The 24,704-nt window shown below is 36.6% G+C and overlaps 1 protein-coding gene across 1 annotated transcript in view; it reads right to left on the minus strand.

The window, feature by feature from the left end:
- Window positions 1–760: 760 nt before the first annotated feature.
- The window catches only part of FGF10 (fibroblast growth factor 10), a 64,742-nt gene continuing 40,798 nt past the window's right edge, over window positions 761–24,704 (minus strand). Inside the window, exons 2-3 of the mRNA XM_076362896.1 lie at window positions 7,072–7,175; window positions 761–3,093 (exon numbers count right to left, since the gene is read on the minus strand). Coding sequence (XP_076219011.1) covers window positions 2,896–3,093; window positions 7,072–7,175 — 302 coding nt within the window. The 3' untranslated portion in view covers window positions 761–2,895. The remainder of the gene's footprint in view (window positions 3,094–7,071; window positions 7,176–24,704) is intronic.

Below are 24,704 nucleotides of genomic sequence, written 5' to 3' on the forward strand. Positions count from 1 at the left end.
AGGACAATACTCTTATTCTCTATTCCCCACATTTCATTGTTTTTATTTAAATATAACATACGTTATACATTGTTGCTCAGTGATTTTTATTTCCCTTTTCTTTTTTAAATCTCTCCCTGTTTTCCTTTTGCTCAGGAGTCTGTTATGTTGAGGGTGACAGAAAACAGAGCTTATGGTTGAGGATCTGTGATACTCTAGATAGTGTGTCTGCAGTTTGCTCCCACTACAGTGGGTATTACAGTATTCCAAACACACAGGAATCATTGATTCCTTCAAGGATTTTTTAATTCTGGTTAATTTTCAGAAACCACTATTCATGTCACAAATGGCTCCCGACTCACTTTGGAAAAGTGTTATTTCCTGATTTTGGCCTCTGAGCAGCATGGTATTTTGAGTACTATGATAATATTTATGCATAATCCCTCCCTTGACCAAGTCATCTAGGTAATTCTGCCAAAAGAGAATTTCGTTTGTACCCCAAATGTTCTTTAAATGGTCATCCAATACTGCATTCACCCAAGCCCACATTGAATGCTCACTGCGGGTGGTCCATTATGTCTTGTCAGTTTTAATTATCGATTACAAATTTTAAACAACAGAACCTTGCTTTTATCATTGTAGTTAAGTTTTGCAATTACATTTAAAATCTGAAATTCTTACTTCCTTTTCTAGAAAATTCTCATCTGTGAATAAGCAAGCTGGGATAAAATACCACGAAATACAATGTCAGCTATCTGCTAAATTGTTGTCTCTCAATGAATTCCTGGTTTTTAAACAGTTGACTTTATTTAAGGACAGGAAATACAATCTGGCCATTTTGTATTTTATGGGAAAGCTATTATTTTTGCTTTTTTTAAAAAAAACAGCTAATATTTAAATAACAGATTAAGATTGAAGTGCTGGTTAAACATTGACTTAAATAAGTTACAGAAGATTCCAACAACACCAGCCTTTACAGAGGTTAAACATTCTCAAAAAGACACATTAAGAAAGGCTCCCCTTTGTACCAAAATACAGTTTCCAAACAATAAAAATAAAACCAACTTTTTCACAACAAGAAATATTGAAGATAAAACTGCAGCATCAATATAATCTCATAGTTATCACTTAAAGTATTTAGAACAAAATAATATTATACTACTTTTGTTTCTTACTAAAGACACTGCAAAGGCTTATTTATTTATTTAGTGGAATACAATGTGAAGACAGTGGTACAAATTGTTTGATGTACTGTTTTCTATTTATCTGCTCTAACAAAATGAATCTCAATATGGTTACATTGGTGAGCTATCCAGAGCTCTCTAAAATTAGAGTAAAGCAAAACATAAAACAAACATTATGTAACTTTAATTGAACAGACTTCATATTATGCTTAACTTCGTTATACTGCAGTTGCTCAAGTTAAGCCATGGGACTAGTAACACTTCATAAAAATGTGCTGGATATTACGTATTTTGAGCCTTCAGTTACTATGATGGATATGAAAGGCATGCTAAAGCTGGATACCAGCACAGCTTTTTGGTTGGCTCTCATATATAATATACATGTGAGTAATAATCTCTGATAAATGCATGAGCATGATTTTGGATCTCCTGTCTCTCAGTCCATACTTAGGTATCGCTCCCACTATATGCCCATGATTCTCAAGCTGGTAACAAGGAAAAATGTGCTGAATGGGAGTATTAACTGAATAAGGAGTGCAGGATTGTGTTGCCTTCTTACTTACCTTTCAGAGGCCAAATTTTACACTTGGGAATTACACACAGTTTAATTTTAACATTTACAATCTTAGTGACTTTAACAGGGCTGTCCACATCTAGGTTCCAGCCCAATGCTTGCTGCAGAATATCATGCTGATTGCAATGCATTAGATCTTAGTTCCAAATTGAAATCAAAGTCAGATGAACATACACACAGCTGCATTGACACCCAAGTACGGATGTGTCCCCTTCTCTCAATTTCAAAATAGCAGAAAGACCCTTTGAACAAATTATTTCTTGAAGTTTGTTCTTGAGTGCTGATAAGTAAAAAAAAATTTCCAACATAGAGACACCCAATACCATAAATCCAAGCACTGCTTGTTTGGTCTTTTTGCTTAAGTGCAAGACAGTTTAGGAAAAAAATGGATTATACACATTAAATTCTGCCTTTAAAGCCTTGTCTAATACCTATTCTCAGAGTACTTCTGAGGTTTTGACACTTTAACCTATCAACCTCTGTGTGAAGTACTGAGAAAAAAGGAAAATAACAAAGAAGCAAATGAGGAAAACATTTCAAATCAAAAAGATATTTAACATCCTATTAAATAAATAACTTAGAGAGAAATAAAAAGAAATGAAGTTAGAACATACAAGCAAACCATACTATTCGTTTTGTTAGAACAGTTTTACACTACTTTGCTTATATTCCTTAATCCTATCCATTCTTCCACAAGGCTTCTCCAGAAATGTCATTATTTGTGCATATGACCCAAGTGCTTCCAGTAAATGCTTGCGCGTCTAACTGTTCATTGGATCATTAGGCTTGAATGAGCAATTAAGGTCTTTGATATGAGTTAGTATTCCATAAATAACTTTCCCCACGAAGATCATTCAACAGATTGTCTCATGTCCCTTAAGTTCTGTTGCAGAGATAAAAAAAAATTGTTCACACTGGCAGTAACTTCCATCCCATTTGATCCAGCTTGTTTCTTGAGTATAAGATATGACACCGAATTAAATAAAAGTATTTCATGTGCCAGCAATGAGTACAAAACCTTCAAAGGCTTCCCCTGCTCTCTTTTCAAACAAGCAGATGTCTGTACTATTTCTTTGCATTTACTCTTCAAGAGGATTACCAAATATTCTTGACATAAGAGCCTTTGGTTCAACTCCATCAATAAAATAGTTCCTTCATCTATGACATTACTACCATTGGAAGAAAGTGAGCTGAAGTGTTTTTCCTTCTTGTTTTCTGTCCTCTCTTTGTGGCTCCTCTTCCATTCAGGGCCACAAACATTTGCCTTCCATTGTGCTTCCAATTTAAGGATGCATATGTGTTATATCCATTTTCTTCTATTCTTTCCTTCAATTTGCAATCACTGTTAAACTCCTTCTGTTAAAAGAAGAAAACAAATACACAAATTCAGAATAAACATAATCTTTCAGAGTTGCAGCATACTGAAGGTAAATAGTTTCTAAAAATGTTTTGGAAGATTTCAGAGTTCTGTATGTGACACCCTTTTAGGATTCTACAGTGTATTTAAAGAAAAGTTTCACTGTGTCCATAGCATTTAAAGCAACATCAGTTAAACTGCAAAAAGTGAAACCAACAAAAGACATAATCAATTATTCAGTGCATAATTATAGCAGTGAAGTTATATAATTCACTCACAGCTGAAATTCAACTTCTCTGTGTTGGAATATAGCAACAATATTAAAGCAAATTCTCAGTCATAAACTCAAAGTATGAGGTAGCAATCTTGGAACCATTCATCATATTTCAGTTCTAATAAATACAACCCTTAAATATCTTGAACCAGATTATTGGACCTTTAGAGGTCTCTTCCAACCCAAACTATTCTATGATTCTATGATTCTATTGATACCATATGTTAAACAAATATGCATGGCATAGGCCTATTCCTTATTTAAAATAAGATCTTTTACACCACACTGGCCATGAAAAAGGGCTTTTTTTGGATGGGTGCAAATCACTGTTAGGCTATTGTTGCAATGGATATGAGGCCTGTTTACTTTGCTGACCTGAAGAGTGGCTTAGCCTAAAAAAGAATCATGTATGCTCCTGTATCTCATTGACTAAATAAACTTGAAAGCAATTTTGTGTATAGTACCAGGGATTAAGGTTTTATATTTTTAAAGGAGAACCAGTTGTCAGTTTGTTAGAAAGAATAAAAAATACAAGCATGTGGAAGCATGTAGGGGGAGATTATTTTTTTGCTATAATGTTAAATGCACTTTTATGCAGATCTGCTTCTCTATAATGAAGACAAGAATACTTTGTTTTCACAAACAAGTAATTCCTACATATAAAAAAATCCCAGTTTTATCAAGTTACTTATATTCCATTTAGAAGGCTTTTGAAAGTGGGACATTTACAACATACTTAAATTACAATAAGAAATTAGCATTTTGTTGTTCTGCATTTCAGAAAATAAGATGTTATTTCACAGCTCAGGCAGAAGCATGTCAGAATCTCAGAGTATGATATACTAACTACATGTGGTACTTTTAATGTGTCTATGAACAAGACAAGAAATATGTCTGAATAATAAAACAATTTTCATAGTATAGATAAGAATTTCAGGGATGTTTTATGTTTTATTACGATCAATATCATTAGATATCTAAGATATCTTTAGATATATCTAAAGATATAGAAAGTATCCACATTAATAAAAAAGGACATAAGAATGTTAAAAAAAATGTATTTTCCATTCCTATTACTTTAAATTAGAATTTTTAAACTAGTTAATGTTCAGTAATTTGATACAGTAAGAATTTTTGGGTCTATAATTAATGTTTTACTTAGTTGCTGCTAAGACCACAGAACACATGCTTATGTTTTCCTAACAGAATTGCGCATATTCAAACTCAATTTGGCTCCCAAAATGCTCTTTGACTTTGGGATTAGTAGTTAGTTGAACAGTGACTGTTGGGGAAGACACTATCAAGAGAAGACTCTCTACAAAACGACCCTTGATACTGCCTGTATTCACAAAGCTATATATAGATAGTTTAGTATTTGCTGTAATATGCCAACTCTGGCATCAAGAAGGCAGGTGACCATCAATCATTTCTAAACCGCAGTAGCTTCTCCTATCTGCCAGCAGCTTATTTTGTTAAAGAAACCAAACAGTGAGTCTTCTTTTGCTCCCTCATTCTAACCAAAGTCAGTCAAATGGAAACGTTTTTGATAAACATAGAAACAGTCTTACTTGAATTGTTTTCCCAGATGCAGATTTGTACTTGAATCCAAACTTTTATCTCTGTTCTTAGATAATACAGAGAGAACAGATGATGTTGTGATGTGGTTAAGAAGTCTTATTGGCTGGGGTCCTGAGTGTTAGCCCAGGACTGCTTTGCTCATTTCAAACAAATTTCAGTATAACCCTGCACCAATGTCTATTGTGCACATGCTTAAGAGTGTTTTTACAATTTTTATTGGTTCTGTTTTTCATATCCATCTGCAAGCTGCCACACTGTAGTAATATGAGTCTAACTGCAAGTCTTGGGAGGATGGGAAAAATAATAACAGAAGCATTCTTGAAATCTCTGAAGTATTATGGAATAGGTTTTGATAAGTCATTATGTTGTGATTTTATGATGTGAATATTGAAAAATTATCTCAGCTGGAATTAAAAGAAAGGCTTTCCACATTCGTATCCTCCTGTCAAGACTATTTCTAATACACTATGAATTACTGAATCTTATGGCAGCAGTTTCCACCTATGGTACATGAAAGCAGCTTTGACTTCTTTTGTGTGTACATAGGGTTGGGATGGACTCTTACCACACCAGCTGTGGCTAGCAACTTGGGTAGGAAAACTTATCTCAGGCTTTGGGATGGACCGTCAAAAATGACTAAATTAAATGCTGTAAACTGAGACATGTGAATTGAAGATGGTGATTTATGCTAACTCCTTCACATATGTCCAGAAGCACACCCATGATCAATGAGTGTAGCTTAACCGACAAATGGTAACTTTGTCAGCAACTCAGTATACCCTTATAGCTCTCAATGGTGCAGGACTGAGCACTGCTTATCCTGTATTCTGACCAGTGTAATTCTAGAAATTAAAATCCACATTTACAGGAGTTTAAGAAACATTTCTCTGTTCTGGTCTTTCCTTAATGTGATCCTTCAACACTGCCCAGGAGTTTAGAAAGTCAGAAGTAACCTTTTGGACCAGGAATGACTAGCCACAGTGCAGATGAAGGAGGACAGTTTATATAGTTTGTATGAACTAAACCCACACCGTAGAAATGCTTCCTTAAAAAAGAGGGCCAAATGACTTCAAGCCCCTTGAGTCTCAGTTGAGACTGTCATTACCTCATTATTTTCAGCAGAGGTAGGAGGCTTAGCTACATTACCCGAGGATAAACCCAGCCCCAGCACCTATCTGTGACCTGCTCTCTTTAAAGCCTATGGATGTTCTGAATACTGAGCAATCTGAAGATTGGCTCATAACCTTTGCAGATGACTTGAATAAGTTTACATTTATGTGGGCTCACTGGAACTGGCAAAAAGTTGCAAAATTACAAACCAAACCAGATGTAATACCAGAACAATCTGGTGTTTGTGTAATCATGTGGATGTGTGAGGGTACACTAGAGTTTAGTAGTCAGATTTATAGATCATATTGCTTCCTATGAAAAATATTTGGAGAGTTACTGGTTTTGTTGGGTTGAGGGTTTTTTTGTGGTTTGTTCCCCCCCCTGCTCCCCCCCCCAAAAAAAGTATCAGTAACCCCAAACTTACACAAATACGAATAGAGTATATATGGACAATTTTCAAATGACACCCAAATCCTGCTCAGCTTTTATCTATCTGCTGACATATAAGTCTATATCTCTCTGTACTGCCCATAATCTTGTGTATTAATTAATACAGTCAATGTAAAGCTGGCTACTCTAGAAATCTTCTTTTTGGAAGTCATAGTTTGATAATTTGCTCTGTCTGCTCCATCAGTTGAAGTTTCCAAGATTTCAGGTGCACTTTATCCCCCCTAGAATTACTGCTAAATGTGACTGTACTGCAGAAAAACAGAGAAAAACAGCCTTAAAGATTAGATTTTGCAGGACCCTCTCCCTTGGCCACTACTTAATAAGAAACCTGACTGAAGCAGTAAGCATGATAAATCCCTGCAGTTGCTTTGGTATGATAGGAGCTTAACAAACAACAGGGAGCTTGTAGAGAGGGCAGCTGCTCGTTTACCAGAGGATAGAATGTTGATGAACAGCTCATTTCAGCTCTAATCAGTAGTAATACAGGGAGGGAGGGTTTCAGTAGGTAAGAGAGGGAACTATGCCGACTACTGCAATCCATTTGGAAGGTAAAAAAAATACTTACAGAGCCGTAGACTTTTCCTTTCTTGTTCATGGCTAAATAATAGTTGCTCTTAATGGACTTAACTGCCACAACTCCAATTTCTACAGATGTTATCTCCAATATGCCTGAAAAATAAAAATTGAGCTATTTAATAACTTTATTAGAGGATTTTCTTACTATAGAAAAGACAATAAACCTGAAAAAGGCTAAACTTCTAATATTCGCACCAACAGACCAACAAACTTTAGCAAAATTCTTCTCTAAACCATTGCAAGAATATAAACAAACATTGTTTCAATTAATGTTTCCTTTGCTAACCCTGCATTTTAAACCCCATAAATACTGAAACAGCTCCATTCTTCTTAGCATAGATTTTACTAAAATTTATCAGAAGAGACATCTGAACCACAGCATTAAATTAAATCTATAGCATATGTCAATAGAATGTTAGACTTACCCCAATCTTCAAAACCAGTGGTAAACTATTTATTCCTTGTAGGACATTTAGATAAACTAAATCTCTTGGCTGCACTGAGCTGATAAATGCACTTTTGGCAAGTGTGTTGACATTTTGGGATATAGTAAGACTAACCCTAACAGCCACATTATCTTTGTCTTTCAGATATCAGAAACATTTTGCTCTGTTTGTAATAAATATGATTAATTTTTTTTTCTTTAAAACAAACTCTTTCTGCAATACTGGGTGGCTCAAGGGGCCAATAGTTGGAGACAGAGCTTTTCATCGCTATGTTTTCTGCCCAAGAGCATACTGATTTGGGAGTAGTAGAAGTTACTACAACTTATATAGCGACTTTAGAGATCCCTTTTCAGCTATTACTACAGTAACTGGATGGCCATGTTGTTTGGGCATTGTGTCTTAATACAGGATAAATATGGTTCCAACCAGATAATTTCGAAATGGTTTATGCAGGTAGTATGCCTGGCTCCAACATTTCTCCTGATATTAAAGTAGGTATTAAAGTAGTCAGAACAATAGCCCATCTAACTCAGTGGTCACTAAGGGTCTACCAATGGGGAAATTACAGGAAGGGCAGAAGTGTTGAGAAATTGTAAAGAACATCTTAGACCGAGCCAACAAATAATGTGATGAATAGATCAGCTGGAAAAAAACATTGATGAGTTGCTACCTGCTTAAAAAAAAAAGAATCTGCAATAGTTTCCTCTTAAATACATTCTATGCTTTTTGCCTGAGCAGGGTAGTACTGGAAAATCCCTATGTTTTTTCCTTTACTTAAAAATCCTTACGGTAATCACACAACAACTGAAGCCAACAGTGCAACTTGGTATTCAGTGCATTTTCTGGAAATGCTGATTTTCTGTCCCTGAAAACTGAATGCAGTCTGTTCAGACTGTGGAACCATGTGGACTTTATTGTGCACAGGAGATGAGGAGGAATTTCTTTCACTGTAAATTTTTTTTTAAAATGGCTGTTTTACATACAATGCAAAAGCTGTTCTGTATGGCCATTGAACTGGTCTGTGCAACTCGGGAGCAAGTTGTTGCTTGTTCTGTGACTATAAGTAGAGGCTTTGATGTTAGCTGGGCAGTGGCTGTGAATCAGGCATGAAAAAGCAATAGCTGATTTTTATTGAGAAGTATACTGATGACATAGTTTATACATGTGAAGAAGAGAAAGAACCTCAAACTAGGCAATTTAATGTGAAAGACCTCCTTTTATTGTCAAGAAAGGAGAGGTGGCCTTTCCTGGATGCATTTTTAAATATGTGTAAAATTCTATACTTCTATAAACTACATAAATTTTGATATGAAGATATATAAATTCCAGTGCAATTACCAGAGGTTTTGTGTTTACTTAGCAAGAAACATTAGGTTGGCCACAGCTACAAGGTCTGTAGTCCTTGCATATGAGAAAGACTTCAGTGAGAACTGCAAGATAAACAACAGTAAGTCACAGATCTACTAAAGCCCTTCAGAAAATGGACCATATTAAATTAGAAATAATATTAAAAATTTTTTTCTTGTCCAAACCTATAAAGAGATGAAAGTGGAGGATTATTTTGTTTACATATGGATATCAAAATGCAAATATAAATGTTGATAGACACAAACAATCAGTATTATTAAAAAACCCCAAACCTGATAAAGCCTTCAGATGTAAGATTTTCATGGTAAGATTCTTAATTGCAGCATGAAAAATCAGCAGTGCTAAGGATGGAGTTGCACATATAAACTAAGAAAACTTCACCTATGCTGTGAAAGATCTGAATATCCACTGAGCTTCTTACAGCTGTGTGAGAACAATACTGCACTAATCACCACTCAGGCTTGAAACCCAGACTTCAACAGAGTGAATGCACAGTTACATACGGCACTGCAAGCCTGCTACCTCTGAGGGGGTAAACACAACAGTTCCCAAAATCAGCTCACTCCATCATCATCAGTAGTATCCAACTCAGTAGCAGCAAAGGCCCCTCTGATATCTGGAGCTGCCTAACTACTGCCAAGCAGAAAAGATATAGACAGTTATTTAAATGAAAATTCTAAACACAACTTCCATTAGTTACTTATATGTAATGTTAGCCTGACAATTACCACAAGGTGCTTAGATGGAAATAAGAGGAGCTATAACTTAGGGGAACTCTGTAATCTAGGAAAACCCAGAAAATGTGAGGGAAGAGTCAGTTAAGACTCATGACTTTTAAGGCTAATTGTCTACTGTTGCAAAGGAGCCATACATCATTTTCCATATGTAAGATGAAGAGAATTATACTCCCTAATCTCAAGAAAAGTTGTGAGGGCTCCTTAATTAGGTCTTGATAGTCAGCTCATATATACCAGTGTCATGCCATTGATACAAGCAGATCAGTGAGTCCGTACCAGCCAAGGCGTATTATGCTTCTATTACTCTTAAAACATTGCTCCTTTTCACAGCAAAGAAAAGCCAAAGTTGCTTTCTTGATTTTCTGGGAGATCATTAATACAGAGCAGCGGTCTTTTACATGTCTCTCCCATGGGACATCTCCTGAAGTATTTGTGCTCAAAATCAAACAGAGTTAGGTGGAGTGTCTTAAGTCATGTGGATGACAAACTCTTAGAGGGTAAGAATGTGGTGCGAACACTGCTACAACTCCCACTTCTTTTTACACGAGTTACATGTTTTTTTCTGTTTTCCATGCCAAAAAGTGATGAGAAGAATTAAGTTAATTCTTTCTACAGAAATTAGTTGCTGTAACCCAAACTGTGGCACCAGTAAAACTAGGCTGGGTCCATTTCTAACAGCAACAGCAGTAACAAAAAAAAAAAAAAAAGAAAAAAAAAGACGATACTGACATAACGTGCCATTATTAATTTTTATGTTGAAATGGATTAAACTGAGATATATTTTGTCATATTATCCTTGTAACAGTAACACCATATTAGACCATTTCAATTGATTATTACACTTGCAGCTGCAGGAGAAGAGTGCTTAAATAAGAAACTTGCACTGAATTAACACATATTAAGTGTTTTGCACTTGAATGATGGAGATACACCGCTCTTCAGTACAATACCTAAGTTAAAGAAGTATTCATATAATTAATGAAAACATTAATTTTTTCTGGTAAAGTTTGTTTGCAATCTCACACTCCATTATAACCCCAGTGGGGCAGCTGAAAGGAGGTCATGAGGAGAAATGTTACTACATTTACATTATATCCACAGTAACTAGCTTGATTATACCTAGTTACGCTATTTAACTGGAGCCAAATGTAGCAGAATTCTTTGGAACTATTATCAGTTTGATCTCATCACCAATGATCCTGGATTTATTCTCACTAAGTGTGTTTTGTGTATTTGGAAGTTGAAAAATGTATATTTTTCAGTAACAATTCTGCATATTTTAACCTCTGCAGTATTTTGGGGGGAGAAGGGGACATTTTAATGTCTGTTTTTCTTTCAAATGAATTTAATACTCTTGTTCTATTACCCCTTGGGTAACAGGGACATAATTTGGTTCTTATCTACCCTGCTAATCTCTGTACACTCCGGAGACTTCACTGGAGTTACATGCTAGTTACAAGCACAGAACTAGCTTTTGTCTAGATTGCAAATTTTTCAGTATTATTTACAGATTTTCTCAGGAGGAGATTCTCTCATGAGTTTGATATACCTACTGAAGGTAATAGGAATCTTTTCATAGGTGTCAGTGATGTAGACACAAATTTCAAAGGTCAGCATGAGAGCATCAACTCATCTGACATGGATCTACAAGCAAAAGTCATAAGGACTTTTCAGAACTTTGAAATAGACTGGATTTAAATCAAATGCCTTTGATGTAAGGGCTAAAATATGTATTTGATTATTCTTGAGTCATTATTAAATTCAGCAGGAATGTATAAAAAAAAGAAATTGAGACATACAGTATGAAGCGTAAAACTGTAGTGTTTTCACCATCTAATGAAACTGATTTCTTTGAGGGCACAAAAAATTTTGTATTTTCATCAAGGTTTATTTAGTAGAGTTACAGGCCGTGATTGGACTTCTACACTACTGCAGTAAAAAATATAATTTCCATGGGGTCTCAAGATTAACTCTGTAAAATTTCATATTCTTCAAGTGCTGCAGGCTTGGAGGTAAGAGCTTATGTGTAGACATAGACAATACAGCTGAAAGGATGCCAGACCACTGTGGGTACTCCACTGGCCTTAGTTAGGAAAGCTATTCTTGGCAGATGATTGTTCTCAGACACCTTCAAAAAATGAGATTCTATGACCTCCCAGGTAACCTATTCCACTATCTACGTTAGAAAGTTATTCTAGTATCCAATTTAAATGTCCTTGTTGCAATTTGAGCCCATTAATTCTTGTTTAAACTGTAAACTAACATGAAAAAGAGATTTTTTTTTTCTTTGCAGAAAGCTTTTACATATTCAGAAATTATCATCACACCTACCTATCTACCTACCAACTGTTGCTCTCTAAACAAGCCCAGTTTTTCAATGCTTTCCTTAAAGCTTTCAGGTTTTCTAGACCTTTGAACACTCTTGCTTATGCCGACAGCATGGCCATAATACTCTTATTGAAATCTTACCAGTTTTGATACATGAAGGAACATTTCATATTTCCTGCAAAGGATATATGCATACTTACACATTTATGCATACTTCCTTTTTTTTTTACAGTAATATGATAATACTAATTCATGTTTGATTTGTGATCCACCACCCTCGGATACATGGAAGAAACGTAAGCAATCATTCCTCATTCTATAGTTGTGAATTTGATTACTCCTAATTAAATGTCGTACTTCACAGATGCCCCAGTTAAGTGGCCTCTTGTTTATTTTATAATTTCGCCAATTTGTCAGTGTTGTTTTGAGTTCTTATTCAGACCTCCAAAATACTTGCAACTATTCCAAGTTTCATATTGCCTGCAAATTTTATAACCATATTTTCAATTCCTTCATTCAAATTATTAATGAATTTTTGATTAGGAGATACCTTGAAGAGACTCTTGTGGAACGTGATGCCTCTGTTCAGATTGGCAGTGAAAAACTGCTAATTCCTGAGTATGGCTTTCCATACTGTAAGACTTTCACTTAGATTTTTCTTGCTAATCTTGGTGAAGAGAATATCATTAGAGACATTAGTTTCAAAAATCTTTCCCAAATGTATGGTATCTACTGCTTCTCTTCTATACATGAAGATTTTTATCTCATCACAGTTGAAAATTAGGTTGGTTTGGAATTACTTCTCTTTGATTAATTCTTTGATTAATTCTTTTTGGTTGATAATTTCTTAGATGTTTACAAACATATATTTAAAAATTACCTTTCCCATATTTTTTCTCAGGATATGCTGACTTGTCTCTAGGTCTTTGTTTTTTCCCTTTTTAAAGACAGGTATTATATTTACTACTTCCTCAGTTATCTGGGGAGTCATTTTTCTCCTCAAGTTTTCAGAATGAATCTCTAGAGGCTTGGCCAACCTACTCAGTAGAGCGAGTAAATTTTATCAAGTAAAAACCAGATAAATCATCCAACTCATTTTCATTTTGTTCTTTTTTTATTCCAACCAATGTTAGCTTCTCTTTGGAGTTCATGTTTCTTTTCTGTGAAGACTGAAACAAAAAGGCATTTCAATGTACTTCCTTCTATGTTTCTTGTATCTGATTTTATACCATTGCTAGGGCTCAGGCATTTCCATGCCTTAAAACTTTTCACTCCAAGAAAATGTGTAAAGTAAGTAATTTCCATGATATAATGTGACTTGTAACTAGGCTTGATAATAAGCACTACAAAAAATTAATATTCTTGGGGGAAAATTCTCATTAGTAGTTACTTATTTCTGGTTCTATGCTTTTTAGGAACTTGGCAAGGAAAATAAAATAATTAAAAAAAAATAAAATGCTGTGGCCTCTATTATGGTTTTAAAACAGATAAAACACTATTATTTTACAGCCATAACTCTGTAAACTTCAACAATTACAACTAATTCCTTTTGACCACATCCACTGTAAAAGCATAGTTTTCAATACCCAAACCATTTCCAACTCATTATAATTAGAAACATTTTAAATATCAACTTGAGATGTGCCCTGTAGCCATGCATGTGCTCTCTTTACAGGTCCCAAAGGCTAGAAACTTATTCCCAACAGAAACCAAATATATTTAACTTAAATAAACTGTATTTTTATAGTTTATAAAAGTGATCATTATATAAATGACAGAAAGCTGACTGGCTGTCTTGCTCTGCACAGAGGGACTGTAAAAAATACAAGTGAAAAATTGCGCTTACATAATTCTGTACGCTAATTCCAAATGTCCTATGTTTTTATAAAAATGCTGGTAATATGAAGCAAAAAATTTACAAAATATCCTGGAACTTGAGTGAAATTATGTCAAGCAATTTGTTAGGAAAGACAGCTTGACAGAGTATCAGATGTATTATCAAGTCAGTACTGCAATGGATCCAAACATACCCTGCAATGAGAACCACTTGATTCTGGGACCAAATTCAACTTCTTTGCAGTGTGAGGCAGCAACCATTTTTCTGCAGCTGCATCATTTGTGTAATAAGTTCTTAAAACACACTTTAAACTTCTGCAATCCTAGTTGCAGTCCTCTTAATGTAGAGGAACAGGATCACCTTGCATCTTCCTCCACCTTTCAGAGATTATCCCATACACGTGGCAATCCACAGGCAGTACCTCCCTCCCTCCCTTTTCTTCTGTCTGCAGAAATATCGCAGATGAAGAGTGAGTTCAGCTGGATGGAATGTGACAATGACTGAGAGCTCCAAAACTTTCCAGTTTCTCAAATGGTGACAAGAAGCTGCTGGGCCTGTGAAGGCAGCTGCTGCTCTTGGTGGGTAACTGGAGAGGGAAGAACTTGGTAACGTTCCTCTAAACTGACTTTTCAGAACTTTGGTTTGGGCACCCTCCAGGGAGCTTCCCTGAAGGGGTACCTTTGACTGGCATTAGCTTGGGTCAAACAAAGTTGGTGATAAGGCATAACGTTAAAGATTTGATAGTTCAAAAAGCTGCTTTTAGTAGGTGGCTTGAAAAAGAGTGGTTTGAGGAAATGAGAAGACTTACCTTTGGAAGCTTTTTCAATGAAGCAAAGTAGTTCCACTAAAATGTAATCTTACAGACTTTGCAGTTGTCTTTGGAAGGCAGCTTAAGATACAAATCTCACAACTCACGATGCCACAGTTATGGGCAGAAATCTCAAATAATAATCAACCTGAACCATAACCTGAGTTTTGACTAAAAACTAAAACTTTATTTGAAGTTAAAATCAGTTTGGTGCTTTTTATTATTATTTAATATTTTCTGAGACCTCCATCCTTCCTGCTTTAAATCAGAAGTGAAAGTACTGAAAGACCACAAAGCAAGTTGCTAATGTGTCATATTTAGATCAACTATAGCCAAAATGTGAATGTCCCATGAGCTTTCCAGTCCAATTCCCACATCTGATGCATTTGGATAAGCCTGAGATATGTATCCAAACTTCTGGAAGGCTGTGGGAACAGGACCTCTGAGCCTTCCTGCATTAGCACAATATCAGCATAAGATGTGAAGTCTCCACGGTGCATAAAGACCATGTAAAAGACTAATTATTAGAGGCCTTTCTCAGATCCACAAGGGGATTAAAGGAAAATAAACTGCTTCTCCTTTCCTTATCTACTGTTTTTAAGGCTTTAATTTCAGAGCAGAGCAAGGACTACTCAACCAATGGTCCTCTGTAGACCAAGTAAATGGAAGGGTGGCAGCAGTAGGGTACATGGGAAGAGAAAACTTCATTAGTGATGCAATAGTGAGAGCTGTTGGTTAACAAAGGAGGATTTTAAGTTTAGCTATGAGAATTGCATGAATCAATTTAGCTAGTATATATCCTGACATGTAACAGAAACAATTAATTTAGGAGCACAGTTAGTCTACATTTTTCCCTCTTGTCAGTGAAGGGAGGCAACTCCAAAGAAGAGTTCTAAACACCACCACTCCTTCTGTTGAATGTCCAAAGTTAGATTGGTTAAACTCAAGCAAAGGAAATGCAGGAAGTGACTTTGAGGACACATCTATGCTGTCAGTTAAGATGAGTTCAGATCTGCCCTCAAGGATACCTTGTCCATCACTTTCATCACTAACATCCAAGCATGTCATCAGATTTAGCCAAAGTGCTGGATCTGTCCTGCAGGAGGGAAGATAAACACGTTTGCTTCCTTCACATGGATTTAATTCATGCTGTGGAGATGGGGTGGCTACAGGTAGAGCCAACTGTACCTAGCTCTGTTAATCAGAGCTCAGATTTCTTGAGCTCCATGCTTTGAGCCAAGACAGGAAGCCAGCTACATGAATGTTGGTGGAAAATACCAGGGTCTGAACATCTCAGTGTGCTTGACCCCAACATTGCAAGATTTGATAACTTGTAGATTAGACACAGACAGTGTCAGAATTCATTATCTGATCTGTTTCTGGGATGGAGGAGTTATAACTGATGGCTAATACTGACCAAGGAAAGGTAGCAATTCATATGCCAAGAGAAAAAAAGGAAAACAAAACACCCCCACCCCCACCTAGTATATATGGTTAGATGCAGGGTTGTAGTTATCTGATTTGTTAGATCTCTTGACAAAGATGGCTTAAGGAGTTTCAGCCCTCCCTTCCCCCAGACACTTTTTCCTGCCTCTGTGCTGAAGTTCACCAACCCTTCAAATATAACTCTTTTTGGAGCAGCACTATAAACAAAATCATTGGAATGATCTGGCTTGGAAACAACTCTCAATAGCAAAAAAATCAACCTAAAACCCTAAGGACTAAACAATCCAAGTTTTTGCAGTCATTCCTAGTAGTATATGTTTTCTAGACCTCCTATTGCTCTCTTTCTGGTCTCTTTCCAATTGGCTAATTTTTTTGAAGTGAGGTGCCCAAGACTGGACCGATGTTCTAACTAAGGCCTGATGGGTACTGAATTGAGCAGAAAGATTACTTCATGTGTTTATAAGGAAACTTGGATCCCAATCCAAATCCTAATCGAAACTTGGCAGTCCATATATGTTTCCATTTAGTAGACAGGACCAGGCACTCAGGATTTCTGCCAAATCTTAAATTTCTAGGTCTCCACAGAAATACACAGGAGAATGGAAAGCTTATAAGAGACTAGTACAGCTCAGTAAATTTTCTCAGGGGTGTGCGGAGCTGCCTATTTCAACCTGGGTGGAATCCCGAGTTATCTTTCATATTCATGATCATTACGTTCACCTCCTGCATTTTACCATTTGTGTAAGTTTCAATGTGGATAATTGCAAATTGGAAGAAACTGGATGGAGTTAAAGCTGTTCTATTTATTTCCCATCCTAACACACAAGGCAGGGATAATACATAGGCAGTGGCACTGCAGAACAGTCAAAATGCATGGTGACTGCCAGGAGAAGTAGCTGTCCATCACCTGCAATCTCAGGTAAATGCAGGTCTTCACTGCTCAGGCAGTCAGCTGCTGCTCAGTAAGGAGCTTCTAGCAGATACAGTACATATATTCGCAAATGGGGCACAAATTATAATTAAATGGAGCCAATCGCTACTTAGGCACTGACAGGTATGAACTGATGGAAGTGAGCCTGGGTACTAAGTGGCCAGAGTATGTACAAACAGATGAAAAAAGGTATCCCTATGAGATGTTGTATGGAAGTTGTGAGACTTATGAAACTCAGTGTGCTGCAGATGGCCTCTGCTACTTGTCTGTCAACAATCTTTATCCAAATGACATGTTTGTTGCCTCCTACTGAGACTGTCAGACACATACTGTAGCTGTTGCTCTAGCTAAGGCTACTCAGCTGCACAAAATGAGACAACAGTTTCTTTCAACAGTTATGTTTAATTTTGGGCCTCATTTGTCTTATGATGGATCTCAACTTGACTCCCCATTGTGCAAGACAACAGGGCTGGAAAAATATGGTCTCTCGTTTGCTAGTCTCAACTACATATCTTCTTGTGGAAGGTATGAGAGAGAAGAAAACTCACTGCATAACTGCACCACAAAAATTGGCAATATGCATTGCACTGCCTGTGATAGGTAGGATCCTCTCCTAAATCTGTATGGGCATAATGACCTAGTAATGAGGTAAAATAGAAAAATCACAAAGTTCTACAGGCTCCTCTTTAAGGGACCATGACTAGATGCAGCTCCTAGCAGTATCCTGCTACTGCTATGTTTCTCTGAAAAAAAAGGATGTTTCAGCATTTTCCCTGCAAATCAGAAAGTTGCCAAACACACTAATCCACCACATCAGTTAGTTGTTGGTTCTAATGTTTTATGTCTGTCTTTGCCTCACACAGGAAAAAGGAATCCATGGTATTTTAAAATATGGGATCCACATGTTTATAATGCAAGACGACCCCTGGACAGCTATAATAATCACTCTTTTTCACATAATTATCTTTGGTGGCAGTTAGTCATCAACACTTTCAGCAGTTTTCTTCTACAATGCCACAAATATTCCTAATATTGCTTGGTCACAATAATCACTTTTTTAAAGGAAACTTTATAATGGCTGTGGGAATAGAATGAACATCTGAGAAGTGGAGATTAGGGCAGCTATATGGTATGGGTGATCAGTATTAAGAAAATGACTGCAAACAGTATTTCAGTATATCTTAAAATTCCTAACTGTTGTTTGTCCCTTGTAGCTTTTTTTCCTCCACAAATTCTTTTCTTAACTGACATGGATGTGATCAAATAAAAGGCGGGTCTCTGACCCTAATACTCATATTTACATAGTTTGGGTTAATGTTGTATATGACTTAAGATGACCAGTCATAGATTGTGAATAGCTCATAACGCAGTGGGTACTTTGCAAACAAACCACTGTCTAAACTTTTTCAGACAAAGTATTTATTGAAAGACACAATTACTATAACAATTGTTATTGGACAGTCTTGCAGTAAATAAAGAAAATTTAATTGCAAGTTGTTACTATATGAGAAGATGTTAAGGCCAACAGTTTAGCAGCTGAAAAGAACTCAGTGACCTCTGATCACCAGGTCATTGCTTTATACATTCATTTTATGTTTTCTCTGACATAAATAATTCTGTGTACTTAATTCACCCTAAATTACAACCAATCAAAAAGACACCACTCAATAACTGTATTATTCTTGTTATAATGCTATGTGATCAGCTTCTCATTTTTTAATGCTAGATTTGTACTTTGTCTTACATACTCTGTATACCTCTTTCATCATCAAAGGTATGATGAAACACTAAAGCAAGTAACAAGGTCTGTACTCTTGAACACAGATGTAAACTATTGCCTGCTATAGTGCAAGCACCTGATATATGTCTTTCACAGTGTTTTCATCTTTAATACTTGACTGTCTCCTAACCTGGCTGGACCTGGTATCTTCAGTCTTCTAGTACAAACATTTTTTTTTAAACTTTGATGAGCAGTGATAAGTGCTGTCTTCTTAAACATTCATTCAACACCTCATCAAAAAGCAGGATGACAAAATCATCAGTCTTGCACAGAAACTTAAAAGGCTGATCTGCAGAGCACAATCACTTCACACCCTTCTGCTTTCATTATCTTCAAGTCTCCTTCTATATTGTTTCCCATCTTCCCTGCTGACATCCTCAGATAGCAGCTAACAAGCATGTTTTGCACACGGGATTATGTGATCTAATTGCACGTGCTTGCGCCTCATGTCTTGTCCTTTTATACAAACTCTTGATTCCCTAGCCTGGGTTGCTGAAATTTTTTTGGTTTCCCTTTCCTTGAACTGTGCAAGTCTCTTGCACAAATACTCACAAAACTATGCTTGGCACAGTTAACGGACAATACGATTCAGAAGGTTTGATACATTCTTTCCAGCTTTTCTACTCAGCCTTCTGTATTTAAATTGGAGTTTCTGTTCACTGGAATGTAACAGCACAATATCCCACTCAGCCAACCACTCAACTGACAGTGAGTGCGATTTCTGCTGTGATCCCAGCAGAATCCTTTTCAGGGGACATGTAGAGGGTAGGCAAAGAACCTCTCATTTTCTCTATGTACTTTTATGTCAGGCTCAGAGATACCTTTGCTTACACTACTGTCTAACATTGCAAAGAGCATCTGGTCACTAGGCCATTTGGTGAAAACTGGCTGACAATCATATTCTCACCTTCTAGGGTGGTCTGGTGCATCCCTCAGAGTGCTTGGTTCAATTTTCCTCAGACTATTACCTCTAGAGACTTCACCCGTAGCCCTCAAACACATCTGTGTTTTTTCTGTTCTGAGTGTCTGACATATTGTAAAGACTATGTAGCAGCCTACCAGTTCACTGTACAGTCTGATGCCAAGCTCATGTAGACATCCTCTTGCAGGGCCTGGCAGGAGAGTGTATAAAACCAAAGGAACCAAGCCTGGCTTGTTCTTGTCCATTGAGTGTACATTCCTAACTTTTGGACCTACATACAGGTCCATCTTGACCACTCTTAGGAGTGGTCCCTGCAGTGAACCATCCTGAGAATTTTGTGGAGGTTCATCTCAGGAGGAAATAGTTCATGCCAAAAAAAGCTAAGTGTGAAATAACATGTGCAATGCGAAAGGTCAGGAGTGCTGAATCCAAAAGCCACACGGGGAGCTAAGTTATTTGGCAGTGTAGACCTAGCTTGGGATTTTGCATGTGGAGACAGACACTTCTGAGCAATGTCAGAGCAACGGTGCGTGTGCTGCTCGTACAGCCTGGGCACAGACAATAAATATAAAACTGTCTATGTACAATGTCTTATTGCTTGTGCATGAACCAATTCCACAATTATATTTCAGGAAGCATCAACTTTTCTATACACGTGTCATGTAGCTGATGTATAGATAACAATAAAGTAATGGGTCAAAAATAGGGAACAAAACTAATCAGTTTTCTCAGGAAAGTAATCAGCAAAGTCCTGGCATTGCTTGTGCTCAACATATTCATTAATGATCCACAGTAATGACATGAAAAACCCTGCTGATTATACTAAATTATTCAGGTAGTAAATCTGAAGGAACTGGAAGTAACTGCAGAATCATCTCAGGATCCAAGCTGACAAGGCAATAAAATACCAGATAAAATTCAATGTAGGTGAATGTTGTAGAAAGGGGTGCACACAGGGAAAGTAATGTTAGGTTTATAAACACGGAATGTGTTACAGAATGGCTTATAGACCAACTATCACTTCTTAGCCTTATAATAGATAGCAAAACAAAAATTAGGAATGTACAGGACAGGAGTAGGGAATGTTTAGGAAATGGAAAACATAGCAACAAAGTTTAAATCCATCTATGCTTGCATTTTGAACACGCACACTACCCTAGCCTCTCATCTTATAAAAGATGGAGCAGGACTGGAAAAGCTACAGCATGCATGATCAGAAATAAGAATTAATTATTGTTTGAGGAATAACTAAAACGTAGGGCTTTGCAGGGTGGAAAAGAAATGGCTTGAGGAAGGAGAATCTATAAAATTGTAGGCAACCTTGAGAAAGTGAAGGAGGAACAACTAAGCACTGAATCTCAAATGAAATTATTGGCCAGATGTTTAAAACAAAAGAAGGTATTTTTTCACAATTGCTAGATTACAGCAGTCATTGGTGGGATGTCAGTTCACATAAACTGAAAAGCAATCAGAACAATTAATTCCAAAAATATGTTCCAAGGACAAGTAAATAGATACCATCATTAGTCTCTGAACTGCATACTGATGGACACTAGGAGAGTATAATAGGCAGTTACCACTATATGCTTGTTCTTCTCTTCAGGCTTCTGCTACTGCTACTGTCAGAGACAGGAAACCAGACTGACCTTTAGTCTGAAGCAGTGGAGTTGCCCTATAATTCTTACATGCACATCCCCTCATATAGAGAAATGGAAGAAAGCAGAGAAACAGCCAACAAAGATTTGTCAAGAGCAAATTCTGTTAAATCTAATTTCATTTATGACAATGTAAGAGGTCGTATCATGAAAAGAGCTATGTAGTTAGGCTTTTGCCACTATCACATTACATTATTATAAATACACCAGTTTCATATAAAACTGTATTTTAAGTAGGATGAAAAACAGGCTAGAAAACCATATTTAGAGAATCATTCCTAATGATTCACTGCCAAAATGGAATGAAGTATTGAGGAAATGCAAATACAGGATGAAGAAGAATGAGATATCCATTTTGCAGAAAAGAGTCTGGGTGGCTAGTGGTCCACAACCTGGACTTGAGTGAACAATGTCAAAAGCAAACATCTTCCTAATATTCATGTCTAAACATGAATATAGTGTGTGAAATGCAAAAGAAAATCTTTCCACATCATCCAGCACTTGGAAGGCTTCATCTGGTCTCTATGGTCATTTCAAGATATGTCTAAGGAGGGCAACCAGCATGGCCATAGGTCTAGAAAATAGGATTTGCAATGGAAAATTAAATACATTCATCCTGTTTATCTTAAGAAGAGGAGATCTGGGAATAGAAAGCATATCAGTAACTTTCAAATACTTAAAAAATATCTGGAAAGAGGAGGGGAATATTCCATGCAAAAGGCAACAAAAATAATGGGCCCAACAACACAGAAGAGTAAGAGAGGATATTAAGAATAATAAGATTTTAATAAGGTTGATAAAAACTCTCTGTATTCATTAAAGATGCTTTGGAGTGTGTGCAGTCTTTAAGAGCAGGTGATAAAAGTGTCCAGCAGAGCTGATAATAGATATCATCCATATGTACATTGTGGGACAAGGGGATGCACCACAGGATCTCTTAAGATTTCTTCCAAGCCTACAAAGCTGTGTTTCCACACACAAGAAGTCAATCAAATGTTTCTGAAAATGTTGGACTTACTATGCTACAGAGCAGTATTCTGTACAGTGTTTGCATAGGGAGTCAAACACTTCCAGAAATGTACGGACTTACAGCATGCATGGTGTGCAGCTGATGTCCTGAAATATTCAGGATTTTTGGTTACACAGAAACCAGTCAGAACTACTGTATGATACTGCTGATCAATGCATTGGAATTCCAGAAGAAATGAAAAGAATCATTAAAAGGCCCAGGCAGCAGAAGAGGTCAGTTAAGATATGTGGTAGCTCTAGGCGACAGTAGGAGTGTGATCATTTAGAATTTGCTCACAAAAACTTCAAGACCATAAATTGCTTCAGAGTGCATCATCTTTACAGATCATGTATAAACTTTGGAGATCTTGCCTCTAAATTGTGAACTTGACGTCCCTCATCCTCATGTTCTTCATTTGAAGGTTTGTGCTTATTGATCCTAACTGATATCTGATCAAATGCAACACTAACCATAATTCCTTTTTGTTTTATTAGAAACCATTCAAACACTAGTCAGTGGTGTTTAGAAATGAGACAACTATTTATTTCTGTAATGAAAAGCATAATTATGACAACAGTACTAGGCCTGTTATACTGAAATTTGAAGGGACTTCTACCTAAAAAAAAACCCAAAACAATGAGCTTGCCTACTGGTACATCCTACAGAACTTGGGATTCAGTATCTGAAAGCTGGACTCTTAACTAACTGTAGTTCCTGCAAGACTTACAAATTTGTTGGACTCCTTTCACACATCAGGCTCATAGACAGCAAGTATTCTACAAAGCAAAGCATGAAGATAACAGAACCACTTCTGAAAATTTGATTCTTAATGTCCATTTTCCTCTGCCCACCTCTAGTGAATTATTCTTTCTATTCATCATTTTCCTGGTGCCTCTTTTTCCCCTCAAGCCCCCACTGTAATCTCCTCCTCTCTCCTTATGGTAGACACTAACAAAAGAACTTAATAGAAAAAGAGTAAGTTGAAACATACGACTAAGAATCACAGCGGCTGCTTTTAAACTGTCAGTCTATTTATTTACTTTATCTGTTTTGTTGTTTTGAAATATATGTGTGCCAAGACCACGCTCTGGGAGCTTCTTGCTGTGTATAAACTAACACCATAATCAACAGTTACAAGACACTGCTAAATCTATTGTCCTGCATCTACACAATCATAATTCACTTCCATACAACTACAAAGCAATTGGACTGCCTGACCCCACTCAGTCCCACCAGTTGCATTGTCAGCTGCCTATGAAAAAATGAAAGCCCTCAGAGAAAGCAGAAGATAATAAACCAGTCTCTGGTAGGAAAGATGGAAGAAATTTTTGTATCAGGATAGAAATTATATTGCAAATATTTCCTTTAGAATAGAGTAACATCAATATATTACTGACACTATTTGCAGGTGATTTTTAATTTCCATGTTCCATATATTTCATGTACATACTGAGCAACAGCTAGTGCTCTGTAAAATCTTTAATAACAGAGAGATGATGAAACCCCAGTTGGCAAACCACCTTCTCAATTCTCTAGTATCAAAGTGGAACAGTTCTGGTGCAAGGATTTCTAGCATGTTGCCTGAAGGCTGTCAAAGCTGTCAGTGCCACTGCTGCAAATGTCAACTGACAAGACTCAGTGCCCACTGACCTCAGCAATCTCTTCTAATTGATCTTAACTCTTTGAATATCAATCTCTGATTTCCAGTGTAATAATTTCAGTGCTGTGGGGCACATAAAAGGCAGACCTGTGGCCACATTCCCAAATCAAGGCAGACTACCCACAGTCAGGAAGACTGGAAGTTTCCAAAGGCTGACCTAAGTTTATGCCGGATCTATTCTTCCTCCTTAAATCCCATTTCAACAGGAGATGTCAGACAAATCGATGTGACCAGTCTGGCACAGTTCTCAGCTGGTTCACCATTATTTGCTAAAAAAAAAATCTTAAGTCCAGTGCTCAGAAATAGAAAGATTTTAATGAGCAGTATGCTCTAATTTATGAAGCCTTCTCTCTTCTTCTTATTTAATGTATAACATGTAGAGCCAGTGATCAGTATGTCCTGAAATGTACTGTAATCATCAGCTGATACTTCAGCAATTCCTTATTTCTGTGCTGCTTCTGACAAAATGTACATAGCTCTGAAAACTAACAAAAAAAATCCTTGCAGATCTGTGGCCTGTGGTTGATTAAATCTACCATTTTTCTTAGCATAGAACTAATAATTTTTCACTTCTCTGATTGCTTGCCTATTATCTCTTAAGAGCTATATCCTTGTTTACATTAAAACTCTGAGCTATTCATTAAAACACCTGAATGAAAATTTCCAGCAGATGCACAAGTTATTAGGAGAAGACA

The sequence above is a fragment of the Aptenodytes patagonicus genome, chromosome Z (genome assembly GCF_965638725.1).
Source record: "Aptenodytes patagonicus chromosome Z, bAptPat1.pri.cur, whole genome shotgun sequence".
In the NCBI taxonomy this organism is placed as follows: domain Eukaryota; kingdom Metazoa; phylum Chordata; class Aves; order Sphenisciformes; family Spheniscidae; genus Aptenodytes; species Aptenodytes patagonicus.